The sequence below is a fragment of the Camelus ferus genome, chromosome 3 (assembly GCF_009834535.1).
Source record: "Camelus ferus isolate YT-003-E chromosome 3, BCGSAC_Cfer_1.0, whole genome shotgun sequence".
NCBI classification, from domain to species: domain Eukaryota; kingdom Metazoa; phylum Chordata; class Mammalia; order Artiodactyla; family Camelidae; genus Camelus; species Camelus ferus.
The window spans coordinates 786,517-807,737 of NC_045698.1; the positions used below are offsets into that span (position 1 = coordinate 786,517).

The window sequence follows — 21,221 nt, forward strand, 5'->3', positions numbered from 1 at the left end:
GTCCGGGTTTCTGCCCCTTCCACTCGGCCGGGAAGCACCAGGACCATCTCAGAAGAGCCCAGGTCAGAGCATCACACCCCCCAGAGCCTTCTCGTTGCTCCTAGAATAAAATTCAGACTCTTCACCCTGGCTTCCAGAGCGGACGTCACCTGGTCCCGGTCGGTCCCCGGGCTTGCACACTTCTGTGAACCGAGGCCTTGGAAGATCTGACGTCAGTTCATGCTCACAGAGCCCTGGGGGCTGGTGCTCCCGATGAGGAATTCTCAACCCTTCAGGCTTCCAGACGCCTACAGATCAGTTGTGACGAAATATGAGCCCACAATCAAAAGCCTCCAAAAGCGCGGGAGGACGAAGTACCGCGAGTGAGGGCAGACACAGACGAGCACCGCAACGGCGGGGCCAGGGCCGCAGGCTCTGCGGCCGCTGAGGGACACCACAGCACGTGCCCAGCTGTCTCCTGGCGGAGGACAGAAGCGGGGGACAAGGTGTGACCTCAGGGCAGGACCACTGGAACACACCGGGAGGATCTCAAGGGAATCAAATCGAACTTCTAGAACCACAATAAAAAATTCAGTAAAATGAACCAAGCACCAACGCAGGGAACATCAGCAATGTGGAAAAACAGCCCTGACTTCAGCGCGAGGGACAAGGAGACTGAGAACAACAAGAGGCCAGAGACACAGCATCGTGGCGAGAAGAGGGCGCTTCTGGGAGAGCCCGGCTGAGACCGTCCTGCGACAGAGCCGCGGACACGCTGTTGAAGTGAGCGCCCCACGGCGGCAGGAGAGCCGGGTGCAGAGGACACGCGGCTCCTGCAGAGGGGCTGGCACGCCGCAGCCTTGCCAGCAGCAACAGACACTTGGGAAGACGCCGAGACACCCGCAGCGCCGGGAGGAGCCTGTCTGCCTGGAGAGTCTCAATAAGGAGGGTGAAACAAGACTTGCTGACTGCAGTGAGCCTGGAGGGGTTTCCAAGCAGCCGCCTCTCAAAGGGATGTGCGTCCAGAAGGAAGGTCTGGTGTAAGAAACGGGAGCAGGGACAGCAGATGAGAGGAAGGAAGACCTCACCGTGAGGCTCGGGAAGAAACAAGCTAAGACACTGACGTAACAGCCCTGAAGTTTGGGGGTGACCGAGCGAGACGTTCCAGAGGTCTCCCCGCGACATCTGAACGACGCGGCCGGTGGGGGGGCAGGAAGCCCCCGCCCCAGACTTCCGGAGGGCACCAGCGCTGGCGTCGTTTCTTCCCTCGGTGTCAGGTGGGCACACTGAGAAGCCACCTGGCCCTCGAGTTCTCTCGGTGGGAGCTGACTTTTCGGAACAGAGGGCTCTTCAGTCACCGATTTCTTCTTGTGGGGGTTTTGGTGGTTTGTGTCTCTCAGGGCATTTGTCCTCGTGTCCACACTGTTGGCTGTACTGGCACAAAGTGACCCAGGATTTTCTCTTGCTGTTCTTTAAATGTGTAGAATCTGGAGTGATGCCACCTCCCTCAAAACTGGCACCATGACTGTGTTTTCCCTCTTTCTCCTAATCAGTCTGGCTGGAGGCGTCTTCATTTTATCAGTCTTCTCAAAGAACCCGGTTTCGAGCTCATTGGCATTCCGTGTCGTCTGTTCTGCCACTGGCTTTTGCTCTGATACTTATTACATCTTCTGCTGCCTCTGGGTCTCATCCGCTCTCTTGGTTTGAGGCGGCAGCTGCAGGCACTGCGCGTCTGCCGGGCCGCGGACGCCCTGCGTGCTTCAGCTGCGCTCCGGCTCGCTGCCAGAAACACAGCCTTGGGCGTTTTGTGTTCGTTTTCATTTTCATTCCGTTCAGAATACTTTCTCATTTCCCTTTTGTTTCTTCTTTGATCCATGGTATATTTCAAGTGTGATACTTAATTTCCAAACTCATGGTGATCTTCCCAGATCTTTCTGCTGTTGGGGCTAAAGAATGTAATTTGCATGACTTTAATCATTTTAAATTTACTTAGGCTGCTTTTATGGCCCAGAATATCCTTTCTTGATAAATGTATTATATACTCTTGAGAAGAATGTGTGTACTTCTGATGGGGGTGGGGTGGCTACAAACAGGTCCCGTGGGACGACTGTGTCTGCTTCCCGTGCTCCAACAGAGGACACCTTACACTTGGTGGGTCGCTACTGAGACGGGCGCTGAAACCTCCTCCAGCTGTGGACTCCACTGCCTCTCCCTGCATTTCTAACCAGTTTTGTTCCGTGTGCTTTAAAGCTCTGTTACTGGGCACACAGACGTTTAGGCCTGATGTGTCCTTCTGACGAACCGATGCCTGTGTTTTTATGGAACGACTATTTTGTGGTAATGTTATTTCTCTGAAACCTACGTTTCCTGATGTTGACATGGTGGATTTCCTCTCAGGCTTTGATTTTTAACCATCTGTGTCCTTGGATCTTGCTTTTTAAAGTCAGTCTGGCAATCACTGCCTTTTAATTGGGGTGTTTAGACCATTTACATTTGATGTGATTACTGATATGGCTGGGTTTAAATCTGTGATTTTGCTGCTGGTTTTCGATTTGCCCCAACTGTTTTCTGCTCCTCTTTCCATATTGTTCTGCCTTCTGCATTGAGTATTTTTTTTGGAGGGGAGGGGAGGTAATTAGGTGTATCTATTTATTAATTTATGTATTTTAATGGAGGTACTGGGGATTGCTAAGCACGCGCTCTGCCACTGAGCTACGCCCTCCCCTCCTGTCCTGAGTAGTCTGTCTCCTTTACTGAGCGTTTTATTCTAGAGGTCGCTGTCGGGTTTATGGTGTGTCTGGAACCTGTCTCACTCAGCCTGGAATCACATCGCATCTCACACCCGGTGTGAGAGCGTCCACTGCCCCCCTCCTGCGTCTGTGCTGGCGCTCATACATGTCCCCCCACAAGTTATGAGCCCCACAAAACATTGTTATTATTTTGGATTTAAGTGGCTTGTTACTTTGCAAGATAATGTAAGTGATATGAAAGTCAGTCAGTTCTTACCCATGTGGTTACTGCTTCTGGTGCCCTCCGTCCTCTGTGTAGATCAGATTTCCACCCACCTGGCACCATCATCTGCTGCTGGAAGACCTCCCTGCAACATTTCTTGTGGAGCAGATTTGCTGTGAATTCTTCCAGCTCTGGCGTGTCTGTAAAGTCTAATTTTTTAATGTATTTTGAGATGCACTTTCGTTGGTGAAGAATTCTAAGTTAGCAGCATCTCTTCTATAACAGGGGTGGTGTGTGCTGAGGGGTGAAGGCAGGCTCCCACGCTCATTCGGGGCAGCCACCGCTTCAAGTTGGAGGCGCCCACCTGCCCAGGCAGGTGTGGAGCCCTGACCGAAATCAGGAGCTGAGCTCCCCCTGGTGTCCTAGTTGACTGCAAGCTTTCCACCTGTCCCCAGTAATCTGTCTCAGGGTAGGCAAGTTAACAGTGTCTAAGGCCTGTAACAAACAACTTGAGAATGACGTGCTCCTGAAAACCCTGAAGTCATCACAAATAGCCTTCATGTTATGAGGATCAAGGGTGCTCCAGGAAAAAACCCGCCCAGGCAGCACCACGGCCGGTGGGAGGAACTGGGAGATGGGGTCCAGATGGCTGCTCGCTCAGGCCGCGGGCATGGGGCACCACGGGCAGGGGGTGGGCAGTCCTGCACGGGCGGGGGGGGGGGTCACTCAGCACAGCCGATTGACTCTTAGGACACTGCAGTGACCAGAGCACGGCCTGAGGGCGAATCGGGAGCCAGAATGCCCAGTCCTGAAGCCGGCAGGGCTTCAGGCCTTATACTCACACTCCACCTGAATGTTTAAAGTCCTGCTTATCTTAAAAAATAAGATAAACGTGCAATTACAGCTTTTAGAAAGAACAGCCTGTGACTTTCTATCAACTAAACGTGTCTTAAAAGAACATGACTTCAGCAGCCAGAGGACAAGGCGGCCCATGGGCAACGGGATCTGCAGCCTGGGGGCCCCAAGACCCAGGGCTCGGGCCCCTTGGCGACGACTGAGTGGCCAAGGAGCGGGACGTGCACCCCGCTGACTGCCCACAGGGCTCCCCCACCACCGCGTCTGGAAACCTGGCAATCGGGCCCGCCGTCAGGTCCACAGCACTGCTTGTGACGACCTTTACGCCCCCTGAAACGAAGGCAGGTGTCTCAGCAGAAGCAACAGCCCTCCCGACAGCGTCTCCCTCTGAAACTGAAGCGAGAGGGCCGAGGGCCAGCTGCGCGGCTTCCAAGGCACGGCTAAGCTTTGCCGGATGCCACCTTTATGGAGCTGGGCCACAGGCCTGAGCGCCACTGTGTGTGGCTCGTGCCAGAGCCCCCGGGCACGGGCCTCCCAAGTGAGGCTTGGAATAGCCCTTCCGCCATGAATCTCATCAGTGCCCCAAGCGAACGTGCCCCATGGATCTCAGAGAAGCCCCCAGCCCCAAATAAAATGAGTGACTGAAAACCCGTGGGCGTGGAGAGGGTGAGACCCTATGGCAACCTGACCTTCAGGGAGTGCCCTCCACACGGCCTGGCTGGAGGATCCGACTGTGGGGCCCTGCCTGGAAGACCCAAGATGTTTCTCTCAAGTGGAGCGAGGCCACTGGGCTCTGATGACCGCTGCTGGCCCCTCGGTCAGTTCTGTGTGGGGACGTGTGGAGGGGCACATGGTCCTGACCACAAGAGCCACCTCCAGCCTCCGGCCACCTCAGCCACACATGCCAGGGGCAGGGCCACTGATGACCTTCTGAGACCACAGCCCGCCAGTGTAGACAGCGCCACGGGTGACCTCAGGATGATGGAGACTGGATTCCCTGCTCTTCTCCCACCGCGCTAACCTACAGAATTTCTCTACCAAAGGCCCTGGTCCATCTGACCCCTCACGAGTGTGATGATTCAATAGCAGACGTGATTGCTTAAGAACAGTCATGACCTGAAGGCTTGGGAGACAGTCTTTAAATCTGCACCTTTTCACAAACATACATCGTGTGCTCATTTCCAGGAGTGGGGTAAACTCACGTATGGATCTGAAACACCTTCCACACGGTGCCAGGCTGGGAGAAATGTGACAGCCAGAGAAATTTATTTTAAAATAGAAACATACATACATTAAGCTTTAAAACAGTCAAATTTTAAACAAAAAGGAAAAAAGCCTTTGACCCCAGAGTCTACACGGAATGGATTTAAAGAGGCGTTTGACGTTCCTTCTGGGAGCACTCACGGACAGCGTGAGACTGAATCCATGCCTCCCTGTGCGGCGTCTGCGGGCGGGCAGGGGACGTACGTGGCAGTGATGGTGCCGCCCCTGCAGACACTGGGCGCGCCCATGGCGGCAGATGACGCGTTGCACGCTGGGGGCACCCTAAGTGCTGTGTGTCCCAGACACGATGTGAGGGATCCAGGAGATGTGAGGGCCTTCAGAGACTTTGGCAACGCAGAAGAGGCGGCGTCCAGGAGTCCCAACAAGAGCATCCGGATGCGCGGCCAGCACCCAGGCCTGCTGCGCGCGGCTAGTCCGTGCGGGGCTTCTCCTCGTAGGACTCGCCGAACTCGTTCACTCTGCTCTTATCCACAGGATAAAGCCTGCAAGGGGGCCCAGGGTGCGTCACGCCTGGCTGGCGAGGGAGGGAGGCCGGTCCTCGGTGCCCGGTGCCCGACACGCGGCAGTTGGGAGTTTACTGCTGTCTGGTGCCCTCCTGGTGGTTCTGTAACCGTCAGGCCCGAGCTCTGCTCTCACGGCCCACAGGAGGACGAGGACAGCTGTGCCGGAGCAGAGGCAGGGCTGGGACCCCCACCCGCAGGCTTCGACACGGAGCGCAGCACAGGGGCCAGGCGGCGGCCGCCTGCCTGTTCCGCCAGAGCAGCTCCAGCCACACGCTTTGGGGAGAGATGCTCACAGGAGTACACATCACTCAGACAGAAACTGGGCCCTAATCTGGGCAACACACGCCACCCAAAAGCTGCCTTCCCTGCAGGCAGGCCTGGGTGCGGGCGTGTGCAGACGTGCCCATCCACCCCGCACAGCCGCGCCTCGGCCCACGCTCACCACCGCTGGTAGAGGTAGACGAGGAACACCACGTCGTCCCTGAAGCAGGCCAGCCGGTGGGAGGTGGGCATGGTGATGACGAAGGCGAAGACATCGTCAATGAAGGTGTTGAAGGCCTGCGAGGGGGCAGGGCCATGAGACGGACGCGCTGCCCCCCGCCCCCGCCTGAGCTACTGGGCGCGTTGTCCCCCAGCACCTGCACCACCAACTCGAGCCTCAGAGCTGCCCCACAAAGCAGGGAGCCAGCAAGGGGGCCCTGGTGCCCTGACACCCGCCCGGCTCAGACCCCACAGCCGGGTACTCCCCACCCGGTTCCCCACACCCGGGACCTAGAACTGCCTGGGAACCCAAGGTGACGACACGGTGCAGCCTGTCCAGGAACAGCTGTTTTGTTCGGAAAACCGAAGGAATTTTAACCGCCCCCCACACCCCACCCCAACACCGAGGCTCTAATTCACAGCCGGGTCATGTGTCCCAGCAGCACCAAAGGGCCACAGGGTCCAGCCTCCCTGCGTGTGGGACTGGCCACAACGCACCCAGACTGGCCGGGGGGTGAGCAGACCCACTGTCTGGGTTGACGTGGAGCCAGCACCCTGGACGCCAGGCCATGGGTACTTGTCTGTCCTCTGCTAACAACTGCCGAGAAGCAACATGGCTTTTAACTCAAGGGGACATCTGCTGTGTTGTGACAAACACGGACCTTTAAAGTCCCCACTGTAACTTCAGAGCTTTCTAAAGGGGACCCCCAGACACTCCCCCAGGAGTGCAGCCCAAGGGCGAGTGTGTGTGGCGTCAGGCAGGGGAAACACTAACCTTGTAGGTGAAGGCCTTCCAGGGCAGGTGTGCCACCGACTTCATCTGGGGACAGGAGACAGGGCGCGTCAGGGACTGGGCACATGGGGACAGGGGCCGTGGGGACAGGGGCGTCTTACCTTGTAGTTCACAAAGAGCTGGGGCAGCATGAACAGGAAGCCAAAAGCGTAGACCCCTGGGGAGACAGACGCGGCGCGGAGACTCGTGCGCACGACCAGCCGACCTGCGCGTCTCTGGGCGACAGGACCACCCACACCCGCAGCGTGGGCACCCCAGTGAGCCACCCCCACGCCCGGGGGGCCGAGCCGGTGCTGGGGGCTGTGATAGGGCTCCTGCCCCACACCTGGTGATCACGGCCCTCCTGCTGTGTGGACGGCCCAGCTGGCCCCTAACTGCCACCAGAAAGCAGCGTGGTCAGGACCGGCCTGGAGAGCAGGCGGGCTGGGACCCTTGTGCCCTAAGGCAGCATTTACAGTCCGGGGGAACTGCTCCCTGAAGAGCATGCCGTCCCCGGCTGGTCTTGCAGACACACCGGGCCACGCGGGGCCCAGCGTGGGGCGGGGCAGGGCCTGGCGGGGAGCCTCGCACCGCCCCGGGGTCATGCAGCAGTGCGACAAAGGAACATGCGGCCAACGCTGAGGCTGAGGCGGGAGACGCAGGACTCACCATTGACGAAGCTGTTGACCAACCAGGAGTACCAGCTGGAAGGGAAGAGGCGGTGAGGGGCGGCTGCGCCCGTGCTGGCAGTTAACGGCTGCACCCCTTACCCTCGCCCAAGGCTCAGACGCTAATGTGAGAGCTGCTTCCCGGGCGCGCCCACCGAGGCGCGGGTGGAGATGCAGCCCCGACAGGCTTTCCCCCCACAACTTCCAGGGGGACGGGAACCACAGCCGACTGCGCAGAGCCGTCAGGGCCGCAGGCTGTGCATTCAGTTCTGCTCCCACGAGTGTTCCCGACCCCACGAGGCCCAGGGTCGGCCCAGCCGCCGTCCATGCTGCAGCGACGACGCACAGCGGCAGGCGGCCCATCACTGTGGGCGCCTGGGCGGCGGGCTCTCACCTCTTGTACTTGACGTTCAGCAGAGAGTAGGCAGCGCCCCCGACACACAGCGGGTAGAGAAGGTAAGACAGGTACCTCATGGCCTGCAGCCAACAGAGACCTGTCAGCGCCGCCGCCAGGCCCGCACAGGCACCGCTCACCACACTGCAGACGGAGGGCGCACGCCCGGGAGCCCAGCGGCCAGCCTGCGCGAGGCTGTGCTGGAGGACAGCGCGCATCTGTCCAGACCTCAGGGCGTCCCCACCGCGACCGCATGGCAGCAGGACGCGTCCGCGCGAGGCCAGGAGAACCCGCCACACTGACAACCCTCAGGCCAGCAAGCAAGCATCTCAGAGAGGACTCTGGAGAAACACTCCCGGAGCCGGTGTCCGACTGACTTCTAGCCGACAACGCTTCATCACTGTTTGTTCTGATCTAAACTTTTTCAAATTCCCCCCAAAGCTAGGAGGCAGACGATGCCCCCTAAACCGGAAAACACGATCATCCCTGTACGGAAAGTGCTACGTGAAATCCAGCTGAAACCTGCGGGTCCCCACAGTGGGGAAAGCGATGGCCTCAGGACATGGGGGCCCCTGGGAGGCCCACGGCCCCGTGACAGGCCCGCAGCCACGCACAGGGGACCGGCTCGGCCGCCCTCCTCCCAGGGGGAAGTCGCCGCGGGACCCCGCCCAGCAGGCAGCTCCGCCCACCTGAGTGTCGTACTCCTCTGTCTTCCTCTCCGACTCGCTGTAGGTGCCAAACTGTTGTGAAATTCAACACAGTCGTGTTAATTAACTGGCCAAACAGACATCAGAGGCTGTGCCCTGAGCTGAGTGTGGCTGACGTGGAAGCCCCCCAACTTCAGAGCACGGGGCGCAGAGGCCACGACCCACCAGCCCCATCGCGCTGGTGAGACCCGCCACGTGCCTCACTCCTAGCGGCCACTTCCTGTCCCCAGTCCCGCTGGGTTTGCAGTGAAAACATTGCTCTTAAGTCAGTAAAGGTGGGTCACTGGCCTTAGAACAAAACAAACTGCACCCCACCTCCAGGTGTCCCACCCTCGACCTGGAAACCTGAAGGCCACGCAGACTAAGGTTCCTTGATTTAAGCCCATCGTGGGAAGAGGAGTGAGGGCCCCGACCAGAAACCTCACAGTGACACCCAGCCCCACCCAATCTGCCCAGAAAGCTAGTGACCCCCAGCACAGCCGTGTGGGACCAGCCTGGACCGTGCTGCGGGCAGCAGCACACCCGCTGCAGGAGCCAGAAGCGTGGATGCCACACCTGCACCTGGCCAGCCAGCATCCTGTCTTGTTAGGGAGGTGGGAGAACAGCTCGCATGTGGGCAGGGCCAGGCCTGGGACCCCAGGGTAGTGAGAACGCCCAGGATGCTGGTGGGCAGAGCTGCAGAGCGGTGACCCGCCCCGCCCTCCCTGCTCCCAGATGCCTGTGTTCCCACCAGTCTGCAGACAAGAGATCAGCGAGTGACCAAGTGACGCTCGCCTGCTCTCACGTCCCACAAACGCTGGGGATGCAGCTGAGAAACATGACAGCAGACAACCTGGCCCCGCGAGCGGGCCGGCCGGAGAGGAGGTGGGGCGCAGAACCCGGAGGATGGGAGGGTTCCGACGGCAGAACTCCCACCTGAAACGCGGGCCTCAGGCCCCTCCAGACGACTGTCATCTTCAAGGCCTTCTTCACTTTCCACAGCTGAGGGGAAACGAGGAGTGGGCGATGAGGTTCTGGGACCAGGGGGAGGCCACGGCACACTCAGGGCCAGCTCAGGGCCGGCTCAGGGCCCCACACCCCTGCCCACCTGATGGCACCGCTTCCCTCTGCTGCTCACACTCAGGGCATCCAGCCTGTCCGCCCACATGGACCCAGCCACCTGCTTGGCACCACCGGGACAGCACCAGCTGGGCTGTCCTCCTCTGGACAAGTTCCCTCCCTGCTCATCTGCACTCAGCCAGCTCGCCCCACCCCGCCTGCCTCCAAATTAGCCCCAGCACCTTCCCCTGGTACCTGGGAGACCCCAGCCCCATGTCCTGCCATTGTGGGGTCTCTCCAGGACCGACCCCACGGGCCGCCTCGCTAAGACAGGACCAGCACAACGGCCTGTGAGGTTGGTGTCTGTGCAGTGACTTGTGGCCATGGGAGGGTCCCTGCCAGCCGCAGGCAGGGCCTGGGACACGCAGAGCGGGGAAATCCTGGCCGGCCACCCCTTCATTGCTCCTGTGCCCCAACCCCACCTCCACTCTCGGCCCCGAGTGCCCCAGCCCCACAAGGCTGCTTTCTCTGAGCTCCATACTACCGGCAGGTCACGGGGCGCCTGCCTGCCACATGTGTCCAGGACGGCACCCAGCACAGCCAGAGCCACGGGGTGAACATGGCCGGCAGGAAGATGCGAGGAGCCCAAGCTTCCAGATGACAAGAAACACAGGGCAGTCTGCTGCTCTGGCCGGCAGCCGCGCCCGTGCCCTCCTAGGTGGCCCCACACTCCTAGGCCAGGGATGTGAGTTCCAACAGCGCCGGGGCTGAGGCCCAGGGACAGCCACACATGGGAGCTCAGACCACACAAGCCCTGGGGGTGACGCACCTCGATGGCGGCTCCGATGCCTGCAGGGACCAGCACCAGCAGGCTCGTCTGCTCGTCCAGCAGGAACAGGAAAATGACCACCGTGCTGAAGCAGCGCCAGAGCACTAGGGGTAGAGAGAGGGGCTGAGTGGGCGGGGCTGAGCGGGGGTGGGGGGGTGCACGCGTGCAGCTTCGACCACGCCTCCCCTCCGTCCACTGAAAGGGAACAGTGGGCCACGTGCAGCCACGGGAGGTGTGAAATGACTGAAGGGCTGGACCGCAGAAGGCACTCGGCTGGTGTGGCAGTTACACTTGTACACACAGGTGCACAGGCCCGTGGAGGAAACCGGCTCCTGACTCGATCGCAGCCCTACCTCCCCAGGTCCAGCCCCACACTTTCCTGCTTTCACGCCGAGTCTGTGATCCCGAGTTTGTTTTAAAACCTGCCCATCCTTTCAGGCTGTGCTCAAGGCCCCGCCGTGCACCCCTCTCGGGGGAGGTCAGGCCCAGGACACACACTGCTCACGCCACAGCCTGAAAAGGCCGGGGGAGGGGGGGCACCCAAGCAACCCAGACCACCCCTCAGTGTCATTCCCACGGGATGAAGAGAACAGCCTCCCTCATCTGAGACTCAGCTTGGCGGCCACAGGAGACCACGACCCGACACACGGCACTGAGAGCCAGCACCTGTGCCACCTGTCACCCGGGCGGGGCCCCGTCCTCCACGGTCGCAGGCTCACACAGCTGGGCTGTTAGGACGTGGGCTCCAAGGCACCTCGTGAACAAGAGGCGGTCACACAGCACAGGCCCCACGAGGAGCGGCGGGCCTGCGGTGCTGGGGGGCATGCTCTGCGGCCGGGGGCCCTGGGCACCCACCTGCCTTGGAGGACATGCCGGTCATGCTCTTCTTCTTCTTCCAGAAGCTGATGTCGTTTTTAAATGCCAGGAAGTCAAAGAGCAGCTGAAAGGAAGACGAGACGGCAAGCGGCCTCTGAGGCTCTCCCTGCTGCTCCGCCCCGAGACGCCACAGCTCAGGAAAACCCACGTCTCCCAGCACAGCTCAGGCCAGTCTCAGCCCGGCTGGCGGCCGACTGCCAGGCCTGTGCCTCGAGGCCCCCTGGCCCCGCGACACCTCTGCCTGTCCCACAGGGACCCTACAGGTGGGCCTGGTTTGTCACTGCGAGAACCGCCACGTTAGACCCTACCCAAGCAAACGCTTGTTCTACAAATCATTCATCCATCTCGTTGGTTTTGAATTCTTTTCAAAATGGCTTCCAAAACCAGCAGACAAAACCCCTTGTCCTAAAGGTGGTCAGGGCCTGAGGTGCGGGGGAAGGAAGTCCCAGCGAGCAGACCACACGGCCCAGCTGGGGAGCTGCCCACGTGTGCCCGGCCTTCCCAGGACCACTCACGTGAAACGCTGCCACGAAGAACGTCAAGGCCAGGAAGTACAGATTGGTGTCCACGAAGATCCCTTTCACCTCGTCTGCGTCCTTCTCGGAAAACCCTGCGGAGAAGGAGACCCCACGTGAGCCGGGGGACCACGAGCTACATGGGAGCCCCGAAGGCGGGGTCTGCGCCGTGTCGGCAGCAGGAGCTCCCAGTCAAACGGGGTCTGTTATGTAAAGTGCGACTACACAGACCCCCAGGTGCTCCGGGAGAACGTCCTCACGGACGCCCGCGCTCCCAGAGTGGAACCGGAGTGAGAAACCTGCACCTCAGGCTCCAGCCTGCCAGGTTTGAGGGGAACCACCCCCCACCCCAGGGCGGCCCACCCGGCGTCCTCACCGAACTGCTGCAGCGAGAACACGGCGTCCTGCATGTGGATCCAGAAGCGCAGCCTCCCCAGCGAGATCCTGTCGTAGCACACGGTGAGGGGCAGCTCCGTGGTGGAGCGGTTGATGACCTGGCAGGAAGGGCGGTGGTGAGGGCTGCCTGGCCACACACCCCAGGCCTGCCCTAGGCTCTGCGCCGACCCAGACCCACGCAGCCACGGTGGCTCTGGCTGGACCCAAGGCCAGTCTCCTACCTTCGCCCTTCCTCCCCTACCCGGGGTTCCATCCCCATGCTGTCCTCTTGGAACCAAGCAGGGCACCTCCTCCAGGAAGCCCTCCCAGCCCTCATCCCCTCTCAATGACCTGACCCCTGTGCGTCTCATATGTGTCACAGCCCCATGAGCTGGGGCTTCGTGGGTGTGCATGGCACCACCAGCAGGTGCTGGGGACCGGCCTGTGCCTCTGGGTTGAGCACCAGCCTGCAGGAGCCTCAGCCTCTCCCAAGGATGGACATGAGAGGGTGGCTGTGAGACCCTGCCTGCACATAGGGTCGAGCGCTCGGGAGAGGCTGCACTTGGGACAGCAGGGCAGGGCAGTCACATGCACTGGGACAGCGGGAGCTTCAGGAAGAGGTGGCACCTGAGCTGAGCTCTTGAGTATGCACAGAACTGACATGTGTGTGGGAAAGGGGGAAGTGGGGAGAGCAGTAACCCCCTCCACAGGAGTGCTATGTTCCACGGCACTGCGTGGCAGGGTGCGGTCTGCTCCCTGGGCCCCACCTCACTCACGACACTCACAGCAGACAGCGAGTGGCAGGAGCCCGGCAACCAGACGGGCCAGGATGGACTGGACACCCGGCCCCGGCATTGGTCCCCCATCCCCCGGGCAGCACACTGGCCTCAGCAGGCAGATGGCAGGCAAGGCCCGTCCGGGGGCACTGTCTAGGCCCCATCACCCCAGTGGGCTTGTGTCTCTCCAAAGACAGCATTCCCTCTGAAAGGTGGCTCCAAGCAAGACCAAGGACTACTGGCCAGAGAAATGGTCTGGGAGGGAGCCAGCTGGGTGCGCACGACTCTGTGTCTGAACACAGCACTGCTGATGCCAGGCCTTTGACTAAACTACATCCCCCAGGCGGTCACAAGAACAGAGATGCCTCCAGCAACCCGGGCAGACTCAGTCTCTCCCCACGGCCTCCCAAGTGCCTGCATGGGGCCGGCTCCAAGGGCCTTGCCGGCTGTGACCAACAGCCCCTCGCACCCAAGGCACTGTGTGAGTCAGCAGAACCCAGTGCAGCTCAGGTCTGCCCGCTGTGCAGGCCAGAGAATGCTGGGTAGGGGACCTCAGCTGGAGAGATCACCTAAACAGGCCCCCGTGAAACAGGGACACACCTCCACAGAGAGCAAGCCACCAACACGGCAGGACAGCCCCAGAGGAGGCAGGCTTTGCTGAGACTTTCCTGACGAGCACATGGCCTCATGTGAGGACAGGAGCTGCGCACCCGCCATCCACACACTGAGCCAAGGGTCCTTCCAGAGCCCTTCACTGGGCGCGTGAGGCACAGGCAGGGAGCGCCCACCAGCAGCAACCCCGAGCCCCCCTGAAACACGCAGGAGCAGTGGGTCCAGGGAGTGACATCCACTCACCACGAGGTCCTTCACGCGGTTGCTGAGCTGGTCGATGAAGAGGATGGGCAAGTAGTGCACAGTCTTCCCCAGCTGGACCCTGGGGGGACAGATTTGGAGTCACCCCGCAACCTAAACCCCCAGGACTAAAGGCGGCGCAGAGACGCTGGCTGTGCCTCTCAGGATCCCCCGACTCCCAGCGTCTGCAGTCGCTCGTCAACAGTGGAGGACATGCCTCCCTGAGGGAAGCATGGGGTCCTCACAAGCTCTGCTGTTTCCCCGCCCAGCCGCAGCCCTGGGTGGGAGACCCCAGGGCCACCAGGAGGAGGGTGAGGGAACGGGGACCTGGGACACGGTGGAAAAGCATCCAGGTGGCAAAAAGCACGGCCACCTGCACTGACGTGGGTGGCCCGTGATGCGGTGAGAAGTGCCTCCACCCTCCGCGCCTGGGAGCGGGCAGGAGGCCTTTGCCCCAATGCTCCTGCTGCTGCTTTCACACTGTGAACTAGGTGAATGCGTTACACACTCGAAGATGAGATTCAAATTTTACAAAAGGGAAAACCTGATGACGAGACCCCTGGAGCCACTGGGAAATCAACAAGGGGACAGTTCTCATCACGGCTGTTTCCAGGTGACAGATCGTGACTTAACGGGGCCCCAAGGTGAAGAGTCGCGGGATTATGCAGGCTGATGGGTCTGCCAGCTATACTTACAGGGGAAACTTACAGTGACAGGAGATCTGAGGACAAAGGTTTAGGCAACCGTAAGCGAGTCAGAGGCAACGGGCCAGCTGGCAGCTCAGGGAGTGAATGAGTGGGGCTCAGAGCTGGGCAGGAAAGCACATCTGACAGTGTCCCTCCCGCAGCCTGGCCCTGGGCTTGGCGCCGGACAGCGACACTTACATCTTCATGTACCGATGCACGTCGGCAGGCAGGGAGGCGCCGTCAAAAATGAAGTCATCCACCATCACATTCAGGGTCAGCCTTGGTCTCCAGTGAGAAACGGGCTCATCCAGGGCACTTGTTGGCTTCTTCTCAGCTTCGAGCTGCTGCTTAATAAAAGGGTGACTTAGCAGGAGGGGCCCAGGGCACAGGGCGGAGGCAGCGCGGCCAGGGCAGCAGGGCGGCCAGCACCTCCCCTGGAACAGCCCACGAGCCAGGATGCCCGACCAGCAGGAACCAGCGGGGACCCTCAGCTGCCAGCTCCTGGACTCCTACAGCCCTCAGCAGAAGCTGAAGTGAAACTGTTTTGTCACATGTATCTCCCCGACTCCTGGTCTGTGTCCTCATTCTGAGCAGGGACCTGAGAAGGACAAGTCCCTGGGCCAGCAGGGGGAGGGGCAGGAAATCTGGAGCTAAGAGGCCTGCGGTGTGCGAGGAGCCTGAGTGGGAGATGCTTCTAAACCAGCTACGTCCAGCTGCCTGGAGGGGGATGTGTTCACGACTGGACGTCAGCCCTAAACATCACTACATTCAGAAACAGTCTGATGTGCAGGAAACCTTTATTTCAGACGGAATTGTTAAGTCCTACGAAGCACTATCACTCTATTTATCTCCTACCTAAACCTACGGTTCAGCTACAATAACTTACAAAAAAGGTGGCTTTCTGAGGAACAGAGACAGCTAACGTACACTCAGCCCCATACGTGCCAGAGACCCCTTCATACCCTTCACACCCGCCGCCTCACTGACTCCCCGGGAAGGCCCCCAGGATGAAGGGTCACGTGGGCCCCAAAAAGGGAACGAGGGGTCTTTCCAAGGGCGCACAGCATGAGGCAGCTCCACAGACACTTTCTGGAGCGCTGCCATCTCTCTCTGTGATGACCTCGCCTCCCACTCAACACAGGCCCCAACACCAGAATTCCTGCTTCACACTCCACTCTGCTAACGATTGCTTACACAGCCTCCCGCCCTTCTTTGTACAGAGCTTCTGTGTGTGCATGAGAAATAATTTGTACACATGCCTTTTCCATAGTTCTGAGTTATACTCTCAAAATAAACATTCAAACGCTGTCCTGTCCTATACACAGTGTACCACCTCCCAAGGAGAAGGGACAGAGGAAAGGTTTTTGACTGCAGCTGAGCTCCACAGAAGAGGCTGTCCTGAACCCCCCGGGGTGCACACACACCCTCTGGGGCCTGAGAAGGAACCTGGGTAAAGAAAGTCACTGAACTCCTTAAATTGCATATCACTAATTTGATGTAAAATTTATCTCCAAACCTATGAGGAATTATTGAGCTGAGAGGTTTGCACACCAATAACGTCAGACGGCTTTCCTTTCTAGCAGTCCAGCCCCAGATGCAAACTGCACATGCAGACACGCGTGCGAAAACTCCAGGGGGAGTGAGCAGCTTCGTTCAGCTGGTAGGTAACCTGATGGAGACACCCACCTGAGTAGCAGACTCCCCAGTGAGCAGGTTGACCTCTTCTGGTTTGGGGACCATGTAGGTGGTCAGAGGGCTCACCAGGTGCACCTGCTTCCCATCCTGCCACGGGAGAACGCCCGCATGGTGGAGGAAGATGTAGGCGTACAGCGTCCCGTTATTTCTGGTTTTCTTTGGTACAGAAACATTAACTGTCCTGAAACAAATGACAATTCAACCACTTACATTTTACGTTCTGCGTACACACACGGTGGAGACCACTCAAGTACCCTTATAAATAATGTCTGAAACTGCACAACTGATTTTTGCTGAGAAGTACTAAAAATGAAACCCACCTGCCTAGACACCACTGAAATCCTAACCTTGGACATTTACGAAACGTTCTGAAAGTCCTGCACTTTCTGCCCCGCTTCCCAGGCTCGGGAGTCAGAACTCACTGCATGCCCAGGCTAACCAGGCCAACTCCAAGCCCGTGTGCCCTCTGCCTGCTGCACTGCCACCCAAAGACACACACTCTTGACAAGCATATCATTTTTAACCATTTTAAAAATTACCTCGCTGAAATTCAAAACACGAGAACCATAGGTTAAATGCAACTTTAAAAACTCACGTTATGTATTTGAACACTTAAACACTGCTTGATCCGTTATTACACAGTATTTCACTTCATCATGATTTTCTGCTAAATTCTTTCCTCCATCCCTTCTCCTTCCCTGACAGGAGACCCAACTGAGCCACTCGCACCAGGAAGACAAGCTGTTTGCTGCGGGAGCCTGTACAAGCTCTGTCCCCAGCTTCACCCCCACCACAGCACCTGCTCCTCTGGAAACCCCCATGGCTGCGCTGATCCCGGCTATCAGTGTCGGCTGCTGTAATCTACTTCCTAGATGATAAACGACACCTGCCACTTTCAAGTGAAACCAAAGTCCAACTGTTTGTGTACCACACACACCTGCAGATAAAGCAGGAGACGGCAGGTGACACTGCTTCTCTGAGGTCACCCCTCACATGCAGAATGCTGACTTTTCCACCATCTCAACGTTAATGATGTTTTCCCATCACTCAGTCCACGTCCATACCTTTCAAATTTGGACTGCACGTCAAAGTCCTCCACGTTCAAGACAAGATCCACGTTGTTCTCTGCACCCAGGTTGGACCGCGTGGTGGTGTACACACTGAGCTGGAACGGACGCCAAGAAAGTCAGATGGGCAAGACCCCTGGCGGAAAGCACACGCGGCAAACAGCGACTGGAGGGAGGGACACGCACCAGCTACCACGGGGGAAGGTGCACCTTAACTCCCACCTGTGACAGGATGGCGGAGCGGACGTGCCTGCTGCAAGGGACACTGTGCTACAGTGTCTGACCCGCTTCATCAGCCGGGCAGGGGTACACCGACTCTGGGCGTCTTAAGACGGGGTGAAGACGGGCCCAGGGGCCCGCGTGCGGGAAGGGTATTTAGGACACGGGGTGTGGAGTCCAGGTCTGGTTCAGGTGCGAAGGGCCTGGCCCCTGACCTCGCCCCGAAGTCAGAGGTCACAGCTCAAGTGGGAGGGGCCTGCGCTCACCTGCAGCTTGGGCCTCCGCGCCAGGTAGGGCAGGATGCAGTTGCCGCCGCCGGCGCACGGGCGGGTGTAGACGATGCCATACATGACCCAGCAGGTGTGCACCACGTACACCACGAACACGCCCACGACCAGGCTGGTGAAGGAGCTGCGGCCGCTCCACATGGCGCCGCCGCCGGGCCGGGCCCACCTCACTGCCGAGGGCCCCGCCGCCCGCCCGCACGCTCCGGCCGCCGCCGCCGCCGCTCACGCGAGAGCCGCGGCGCGCCGCCGCCACCTCCGGGGAACGAACCCGCCGCGCGCCGCGGGCCGCCCGCCGCCCCGCATACTCCTGTCGCCGCCGCCGACCTGTCGCCCCGGGATTCGCCGCCCGCGCCGCTTCCGAGCCCTGCACCGCCCGCCGGAAGTGGGCGCGCCGCACGGCCCCCTGGGAAGCGTAGTCCAGCCACCGCCGCGCACGCACGCTACGTCAGGGGCGCAGTGCTTACGTCACCCGCCCGCGCCGCCCTCCCGGCATGCCCGGCGGCGTCCGCGTGTTCGGGCTTCGGCCGGTCCTGGGGGGCGTCGGCGCGTGTCTTGAAGGCGGGTGTCGGGAGGCCGGGCGCGGGGCGCCGGGCCGGGCTGTCCCCATAGCGTCGGGCCCCCCAGCCGCCGCCCCCACCCGCTCTTCCTGTTTCCGTCGAAGAGTCGGTAGAATCAGGACCCTTGATTGCCGGGGGCCGCCGTGCCCGCTGGCCGGCCCTGCGCTGGAGAACGCCCCGCCCTCATGTGCGTTTGGGTCTCGCCTCTTTTGACTCAGCCAGAAGCATTGCGAGGCGTTTCCAGAAAGCCTGGCTGCCGTTAAAGGCCTAGAAAGTTGCTCAGGGTTTTCGGAGAAGGGGGCGGGGCTGCTGCGGCAGAGACAGCCGAGGGACGGAGGCCTGGCCGGGGAGCGGGCTCTCCCCTGCCTCTTACACCCTCATCTACTCACTCTCGCCTGTAGACGCTGCATGTGGCCCTGCTGGCTTCAGCCACTGGGATGATGTGTAGCTGCACCCCGTCTCCACCTGCGCCCCGTGGAGCACACCTGCCCTCATTGCAAACCCTTTGCTGACTCCTGTTACCTGAGTGTAAAGTCCACCCACCTCGGCAGGCTGACCAGCCTTTTGCCCCTAGGCCGCCATGCCCTGTGCTCCTGCCCTGCAGGGTCAGCCGGCGCCATACTCCGCGGCTTTGCTCACTGCTCTGCGCAGCGGAGGCAACGGAACGCTGTATGCCTCTTAAGTCTGTGAGGAACAAAGACCAGCCCCACTGCGTAAGCACAAGAGGAGACCCAGGGCGGGGGGGGTCTCATGGCATCCCAAAGCCAGGATGCGGCTGGGCCTCGGGAAGGGGCTCTGGGGTGCAGCTTCGTATCACTCTCCCGGCCTCTCAGGCCCGGTTTGGGTCCTGTTAGACTTGTGTCCCAGGTGCAGCTAGTTACTGGCGCGCAGGGACGAGAGCCGTCACGCAGAGCTGGCAGCCCTGCTGTTTGTGCAGCTGGGAACTCTGACCCGGCCTTGATGGGGGGTGGGGCTTGTGGCCTACCCAGCTTCCGCACTCCGGGTCACACCGAGGGTCCACGCCTGGTCCTCCAGGTGAGGACGCGGCTCCCTTGGGATTTTCTTTCCCACCCACGAGAAACACTCAGCTGTTGGAAAGCTACTTGTAACATCTTTCACGTTTCTCAGCAGCTCTCCTGGTGCTGGTGTGTAAGGTGGTATTTAGAGAGCTTCCCTGTTGAGTGGCAGTCTGGTTAGGGCCCCTCGAATGCTGATCATTCTCCGGAGAGAGGCTGCGGCTGATTCTCAGGGCCCCTCGAACGTCAGCCCTCCAGCGCTCTGTGAGGTCAAAACTCACGTGCTCACATAGATTTGTCACAAAGCCCCATGCTCTGCACCCTTTCCTCATTGGGGGGGGGGCCTAGAGAAAGGGGAAGCTGCTGCAGTCCAGGGTCCAGGGAGCCCATCCTCACCCGCCCCCTCCCTTTTCTTTCCTTCTTTCATGGTGAGCCCCAAGCCGAGAGGACTCTTGGTATGATCCCATGTTTTTTACCTTATTTTCTGGCCCCAAGAACTCGCCACCACCTCTGGGGTTGACTAACTCTTGGCAGCTCTGAATGAGCGCCACAGACCTGGGCTGCCAGGGGCAGGGCGGCGCCCTCAGTGGGGAGAGACAACCTTGGTTCTCCCTGGTCTCATGTGATACTTGCAGAGGATACGGGGGTGGTGATTATGTGAGTGGTCGTTTTATATTCATTTAAAAAGATATCCTGGTTGTAAGTTCTGGCCTTCCCCCGTTTAAACCAAAGTTACTGATGTATAATTTGCGTAAAGAAAACCCATTCTAAGTGTGTATTTCTGTGAGTTTTGACAAATGTCTTCACCCAGATAACCCCTACTACAACAGGACAGAGAACATTCGCATCCCTTCAAAAGCTCCATCTGGCCTCTTTGCGGTCAGCACCCGCCCCCTGCCCAGCCCCCAGGCAGCACTGGTCTGTTTTCGGTCCCCATGATCAGCTGAGTCTGTTCCAGAATTTTCCATACATGGAATCATTCAGTCTTTTGTGCCTGACTTCTTTACTGAGCGTGGTGTGTGTGGAATCCATCACTGTTGTTGCGTTAATCGGGAGTTTGTACCTTTCCGTTGCTGAATAGAATTCCTTGGTGTGTATGTACCACAGTTTGGTTAACCATTCACCCGTGGATGGGCATCAGGGAGGTTGCCGAACAATTCTACAATGTGATTGTACCATTTTAGCATTGCTGCCAACAAGTTTTGAGAGTTTCAGTTGCTTTAAAACCAAAACTATGTTTTCTGTCTTTTGAAGTGTATTCCTTGGAGTAGGTACACAGTAATATCCCACTGTGGTTTTAATTATTTGCATCCTTCTGATTCCTAATGATGGTGAGCATTTCTGTGTGCTTATTGGTCATTCGTATATCTTATTTTTTTTTGTTTGCAGTTTTCGTTAATGATTATAATACATTTGAGGAGGGAGAATATTTACGCTATAAAAGCACTGGAAATTTGACACAACATTGTAAAATGATTATCAATCAATAAAAAATGTTAAAATAAATAAATAAAAGCACTGGAAAACAACTGAGTGTCAGATTGTGATTATCATAGAAATTAGAAGAATTATACACATGTATCTTCTTTTATAAAATATCTTTCCAAATCTGTCGCCCAGGGGAAGTTTGGGGCTGCGTACCAGCATGTTATCAGGCTGTGAGGGTTCACTATATATTCTGGGTGTGAGTATTTTGGAAGAAATACGTTTTGTGAATACTTCCTCCCAATGCATTGCTTGTGTTTTCTTCTTAATTGTCTCAAAGCGGAAAAGGGTCAACTGCTTACAATATACCCAGTGAGTCAGTGTTACGAGGAGAGCTTTGTGTTCCCCGCGTTT

At 58.8% G+C, this 21,221-nt stretch overlaps 1 protein-coding gene and 1 long non-coding RNA gene across 3 annotated transcripts; one reads left to right on the forward strand and one right to left on the reverse strand.

Annotated features, from left to right (window-relative positions):
- Positions 1-5,028: 5,028 nt before the first annotated feature.
- Positions 5,029-18,179, reverse strand: CLPTM1L (CLPTM1 like). Of its 2 annotated transcripts, none has more exons than XM_032469494.1 (17): positions 17,789-18,179; positions 17,301-17,401; positions 16,228-16,417; positions 14,740-14,885; positions 13,859-13,937; positions 12,229-12,346; positions 11,853-11,947; positions 11,317-11,401; positions 10,462-10,565; positions 9,510-9,575; positions 8,577-8,627; positions 7,963-7,970; positions 7,495-7,529; positions 6,948-7,003; positions 6,829-6,873; positions 6,016-6,131; positions 5,029-5,552 (listed from the first exon to the last, which is right to left on the reverse strand). In XM_032469494.1, exons 1-17 carry the CDS (start codon positions 17,948-17,950, stop codon positions 5,480-5,482), a joined length of 1,530 nt encoding a protein of 509 aa, XP_032325385.1. In that variant the 5' UTR covers positions 17,951-18,179; the 3' UTR covers positions 5,029-5,479. The 2 variants fall into 2 exon arrangements, with proteins under 2 accessions (XP_032325385.1, XP_006172914.2); XM_006172852.3 differs by having other exon boundaries at positions 7,888-7,970; positions 17,789-18,175.
- A 177-nt stretch (positions 18,180-18,356) lies between these two features.
- On the forward strand, positions 18,357-20,911 carry LOC116660346. Its single transcript, XR_004315783.1, has 2 exons — positions 18,357-18,553; positions 18,768-20,911. It is a non-coding gene; the product is annotated as an uncharacterized LOC116660346 (long non-coding RNA).
- The last annotated feature ends 310 nt before the right edge of the window (positions 20,912-21,221 follow it).

What these genes read in the sequence shown, in the direction of transcription:
- CLPTM1L (XM_006172852.3), bottom strand. Translation starts at nt 17,950, where the DNA reads ATGTGGAGCGGCCGCAGCTCCTTCACCAGCCTGGTCGTGGGCGTGTTC. An exon ending in CGGCATGTCCTCCAAGGCAG is followed by an intron (nt 10,566 to 11,316) that starts GTGGGTGCCCAG and finishes CTCTACCCCTAG; the next exon opens with TGCTCTGGCGCTGCTTCAGC. An exon ending in CAGAGGAGTACGACACTCAG is followed by an intron (nt 7,971 to 8,576) that starts GTGGGCGGAGCT and finishes TGTTGGCTGCAG; the next exon opens with GCCATGAGGTACCTGTCTTA.